We start from the raw sequence: 6,000 nt of genomic DNA on the forward strand, positions 1-6,000 counted from the left end.
TTTTTCTGTCAGAAGCAATGTAGACGCACTACAGAAAATACAGACAAGCAGAAGAACATAAGGAAAAATCCATTCTCCACCCATTCATATCCAACTACTTTTTATCTGCAAGTATAAATTCTTTCTGTTCCAGTTCCATATGTATAAATGAATTATTATTTTTCAACAAAACGGACTCTTATTGAAGAAACTATCTTGCAACCTACTACAATTTCAGCAACTCAACATATATATTTTTCAAATTAAACCCTATTGCTAATCCCACATTTTACTCTTACCAGTGATAGAAGAAATAATTGCCTGAATATTAATTATAAGACCAAAAATAGCACAGAAGAAATTGTGAAAAATTCTGAAAATAGGTCACAAAATGACTTAAAACATAAAACTTTGCAAAAGTGCCCATAGTGCTCCCAAATCACTAGTCTTTGAAATAATTAGTAAGTGAGAGCATCAATTTTCAATCAACTTATTATAATGCTTGATGAAATTAATTTAAGAATTGAGGGCTCAATATGAGAAGCTCAATAAAATCCTTTATTGCCTAATAGATAAAATGGCATCATAGGTTGTTTCTATAAGTCAAGGATTAAACTAAAAAATGTAACTTAACCAAGAGAATGTAGAAGGAGGAAGGGTTGGGGTGGTATAAAGGAGCTCAAAAGAAGGTGATCTTCAAGGAGAACATTGAACTGTGAGCACAATAGTTGAAAAATCCAGATCATGGAGAGTTCTATAGGCCAAATAAGCCAGGCTCTTTAACAGATAAATGACAAGAATAGAAAAGGACAGGAGGGTAAATCTATAAACTAAAAGACATATCAAAGGTTCTTCTTAATGGGTAATACTAAATTGCCGTGTCTAGGAATGCATAATTAGATAGTTAAACTATAAAAAAGTGCAAGAAAGTAATTAACTACCCAAGTCAGTCACGGTAGTGATCACTTAAATGGGGGAAGGAAGGCTCTATAGCTGAAAGGGGGTACATGGGACATGTGCCCCCAAAATGATAGCAAAATTCTACTTCTTCACCTGTGTGGTGATTGCAAGGGTACAAATTAATAGCTAGGATACAGAATAGTCCCTCATAAACCAAAAAGAAGTTTAATGAACACAGAAACTAATCCCCATGGAGATCTGGTCTCTCAGTGAAAGGAAAATGGGGAGGAGAGAGAAGGGGACGGTGCCAGAATCCATGAGTGGGTCAGGAACAAATTTAATGGGGAAGGGTTCTATCTTTGTGATATTATTTTCTTTGAGGTGTTTTCCCATTTCCATATCCATGCTACCACAGTGCTATGGAACAAGGGTCCCACCCTCAAATCAAGAGATTCAGACTTCTATAGAAGACATATGACACGGCTGAAGAGCCAGGAGGGGATGGGGTCACAAGGACACTCGGTGAGGTTACCAGAGTGCCTATGAGGGCAAATCTAAAAAAAAAAAAAAAAAAAAAAAGTGATCATAATTTCCTTCAGAAGCAAAAAGCAATTCCCCACTTGGAAGAGAAAAGTGGTGCTATTGACAGACCCTAGAAAAAGAGGCCCGGGATCCCACTTCTCAACTAGAAAACTGAAAAAACAGCAAGAAATTAAAAAGAAAACAATGTCATGATGTCCCCAGGGATGGTGTTGAAGCAACATTATAATTTCTGCTAAGTATATAAATAAATCAGGTTAAAGATTATTCATTCACCCTTCCATTCCCCAAAAATGGTGATTTTTAACAAGGGCTGGGGTTGGGGGCTGCAGAATTGAATAGGAGAGGGCTACCTAGCTTTATAAAGGTTCACAAAGGTTCTTGTTCCTGGAGCTAACTCTACAAACAAAAGATAAATAAAAGATACTCAACTTCCATGCACTTGAAAGCACCTCAAGTATATATGTAAAACAATTAGGGAACACTTACAAATTAGATACTCATGTACTGTCATAACATCCTTATATAACAAAGCAGGGAAAGCCAAGGGCAGAGGGAAGATCAAAAGTTAGCTTAACAATGATTTTCAAGAAAGCAGTGTATTCAACATGACAACATGTTGGAAAATTAGTATCTTTTGTCATTTTCTTTGAGTCAGAAAAAGGGCACTAAACAAATTACTCAAAATTTTGTTCCTGGAAATCAGAGTTTCAATTTCATTAAAATATACCAGACTTTTAACATTAATTTAAGGTCAGCTTTTCAAGAGAAAAAAATAATCTACAACACTCCCCCATTAGAACTTGAAATTTGCTTCCATTTTCAAAGTGTTTCCGTTAAGAATCAAAGGCTGAATAAAATAAAAAGAATGAATTTGCAGATTGATTTATGTGGAAGGTTTGTGGTTTGTATTATTATTTTTTTAAAAGATTTTATTTATTTATTTGAGAGAGAGCGTGAGAGAGAAGGTCAGAGGAAGAAGCAGACTCCCCATGGAGCAGGGAGCCTGATGCAGGACTGGATTCCAGGACTCTGGGATCATGACCTGAGCTGAAGGCAGTCGCTTAACCAACTAAGCCACCTAGGCACCCTGTGGTCTGTATTATTATCCACAGGGGAAAATATCATTTGAGTCCAAAGAACTGTTAATTTTTTATGGAATTAAAATTTCAATTTGATGTAATCAATTGCCTAAACTCCTCTTGGATGTACTACGGCAACATCACAAACTGTATTCAAGCATGAACAACTCTGTATCTACAACGGGGTTCCCTAGGACATTCTTCCATAATGTATAGGTCTGTAACAGTCAACAAGAGTTTGTTTAACACAGGCATATCATTTAACATACTCATCAAATGTCACCTTGCTCAATCTGGTCATACATACTTAGAAATTTACTAAGTCTGACAGATATATATATCCTGTGCTCTTTTAAGGTGTCATAGCCAACATTTGGCACAATTGTTTGTTATCAGACATGTTATCGCCTTATCACCTGCTCAAGGATGACCAGACACATAGCATAAGCCTTCTGGTATTCTCTGGAATTCAAATTTAAGGTTAAACTTTGCGCTTCACTATTCAAACATGACAACTATTGAAGTCATCACAAGACATGTCCAGTAACAAGGATGCATGTTTAATTTAGGAAGAAAAGATACTTTTTTTAAAAAGTTCCTATCAGAGTTCTAAAGGGTGTATAGCTTTGAAACAAGAATAAAGATTAAAAACAAACAAACAAACAAACAAACAAAACAAAACAGTGCAGGGCTCAGGTAGTCAGATACAATTATCCTGCTCATCCTTGCCTCCCCTAAAGAAGCTTGCCATATTATCAGTAATTTTTTAAACCAATGGTCTACTTTATACTTCTCAATCATTTCTCAAATAGCCAGGTGTCTTAAGTGACAGTGTGTGCTGACCCTAAAAACACAAACACAATACTTTTACAAAAAGCTCCAGCGGTTTCAAGCACTAGTTTTTTATACCACACAATGAAATACAATTATAATGCAACTGGAAAAAAAAATTTTTTTGAACAGGATCCGGGGTAATGATGCTGGGAACTTTGGGGGGACAATAAAAGGAACAAACGAAAAATGTTTCTTGTAGTACAATGGTTCTTGTCTTGCCAACGACTATGCAAAATCCCCCACCCTGAAAATGATTCGCAGGCAACACAAGCCAGGGTACGGACAGGACGCACCTGTGGAGCCCAACCCCCAGAGAGCTTCAGCTTAACGCAGCTTCATTAAGTCGTGTTCTGGTACAATCCGAAAAGGTATTGATGCAAAGAGGAGTTATTCCTGGAGGAGCGCTCCTCCTAAAAGGTCAACAACTAAGTAGTTAGTGAAAATGCCTAAATAGCTGTAGTCATGACCTTTCGAAGGAGGGGCTCTTCCCCAGCGGGGATAGACAAGGGCGGGTAAGGGGTCTACACTGATATCATCAGCAAACATCCAAACGTTATGGCTGAGTTTTCCCGGGAGCAGAGTTCAGAGTATTTCATCACGCGTTCAAAGCAATCTCAGACCCCTCCCTCGCTAAAGCAGGGAACCATGCCATTACAGGAGAACTAAATGACATCCGCGTTATAAAGTCAGTTTGGGGAATTCTGCTGCACAACACTTTCCTTAAACAACGAACATCCAGTCCCCCGCCCCCTTCAGGCTCCCATCCGAAGCACTTCAGGGCATCACTCTCTCTATGTAGCAGGGTGGAGGTGGGAGGGGTGGTGCTCTGCTTGTCCCAAAGCCGAAGCAAAATCAGCTTTCTTTCAGGGAAGGCACTTTTACCGGGTCTAAGGACACCCGCAGCAGCGCGCCAAGCAGTGAAACCCCGACCTGCGTTTCAATGAACAGCCCTGCACAATATCCATTGCGCTGCAAGCGCGGTTCTTCGCGCTTTATAAAAGTTAACTTGTTTAATTCTAAAAATAACCCCTAAAGGTGCAGAAAGGGATGCAAAAAATCCATGAAGGTGGGGACTTCCTACCCACTCCAGCCGCCTTACAGACAAATAACCCTCCTCCTCGTTTCCCTCTAGGTCCACCAGCATCCTCGAGATAAAAACCCGCGTGGGGAGAGATTAAGGGCTAAACTCGCAGCCGCGCGGAGGCCAGTCTTTACCGTCCAGCGGGCACTCGCGGTCCGGGTGGCTGCTCATCGCTGCTCCCCGACTCCAGGCTGTCCCCCGCGCTGCTAGCTCAGTCTAGGCGGCGGCTGCAGTCGCAGAGGCAGCGCCCCCCTTGGGGCCCCGCAGGTGCGCCCGGCAGGAGCTGGGCGCGCGCCACTGCAGAGGGAGAGACAAGGACACAAGCCTGGCGCTCCTTTCTCTTTGCAACCCGAGGCTCTAGCGCCGGTCCCCTGCAGCCCAAGGCTCTCTATTAATACTTGGTGTGCGGCTGGCTGCATGCCATCGACTTGACCCATGGCCAGGGTTCCTTTGACCTTGCTGGGAAGGAGTGGGAAACAGTGTGTAGGAGCGTAGGTGATTTAACTGGGTAGGAGGAGGCAGAGAACAACCCCCAGCTGCTCTCCCAGGCAAGGCCCGTGAATGAGCCTCGGCCGGTGACTTTCCCCAGAGTCCAGCGTTTTGGAGCAACTATCTCGCAGCGTCCGATCTGGCCCCAGAAGCCCTCAGCTAAATATGATGCCTGCTCCAGGCCATCAGCTCAGGGAACCTATTTTGGGGCAGCTGCCGCGAGCAAGATCCACTACCCATTCATTCAGAGCCGCCCTGACATTTCAGAGTTCTGCAGGCGAATCCCTTTTCCCCTATCCGATTTCAGCCTCTTGCTTCTGCAAAATTCCAAGTTGGAGAAGGGAAAGGCAGGGGGCTAGTGAGCAAAAGGAGGTGGTGAATTAGAAAGGCCCAATAGACTAAAACGTTCTCAACGCCGTATTTCTTCCAGCAAGCGCATGAAAGTTGGGTTGCGGCCATGTTCCTATTGTAAATTTAAATTTAATCAGCAAATGCTGTTTTTTTTTTTTTGTCGTTACTCTAACAAGCTTTATGTTTAAAGTTAAATTCCCTTGGGAGCTCTAACTTAGGCTGTTGATATGATAGGAGCAATCAGTTAATGCCATTTCAAAGCACATTTATGACAACTACATTAAGGAACTGCATTTATAATCTAGATCTTTCAACAGGCTTAAAAAAAAAATTCCTGCTTTATTTTTACACAGAGTCTGGTATGTCTCCTTAGCAGATGAATTCTTTCCTCTGCTTTCCTAGCATACTTCTAACTCTTCCTCCTTTCCTAACATAGTTTACGTCCCTATCAGTGAAGACATGGCAAACCTTTGCTCTCAGGTAAGAATTGATTATTCCTAATATACCTACAACTAGGGTTATTAAATAGTAAAGTTAAGACCCTGCAGACAAGTTTTATGAAGTCTCTGAGACCCCTTCCCCCCCATTTACTCTCTTGTATCCGTTTTCAGCAGATAAAGGACTGAAATCTAGTGATGACAACATAAATGAGAACTTCAGAAGTTAACCTTTGGTAACTCAATTTAAAAAATACTGAAAGAAGTATACACTCCAGCAAGTTTTTCTTTTTGCTTTTAGCGTTGT

At 41.3% G+C, this 6,000-nt stretch overlaps 1 protein-coding gene across 1 annotated transcript in view; it reads right to left on the reverse strand.

The window, feature by feature from the left end:
* Positions 1 to 4,631, reverse strand: part of GADL1 (glutamate decarboxylase like 1) — a 162,798-nt gene extending 158,167 nt beyond the window's left edge. The window contains exon 1 of the mRNA XM_032861030.1: positions 4,551 to 4,631. Coding sequence (XP_032716921.1) covers positions 4,551 to 4,587 — 37 coding nt within the window. The 5' untranslated portion in view covers positions 4,588 to 4,631. The remainder of the gene's footprint in view (positions 1 to 4,550) is intronic.
* Between the last annotated feature and the right edge of the window lie 1,369 nt (positions 4,632 to 6,000).

Source organism: Lontra canadensis, unplaced genomic scaffold (assembly GCF_010015895.1).
Source record: "Lontra canadensis isolate GAN:19392208 unplaced genomic scaffold, GSC_riverotter_1.0 scaffold20, whole genome shotgun sequence".
Classification (NCBI taxonomy): Eukaryota; Metazoa; Chordata; class Mammalia; order Carnivora; family Mustelidae; genus Lontra; species Lontra canadensis.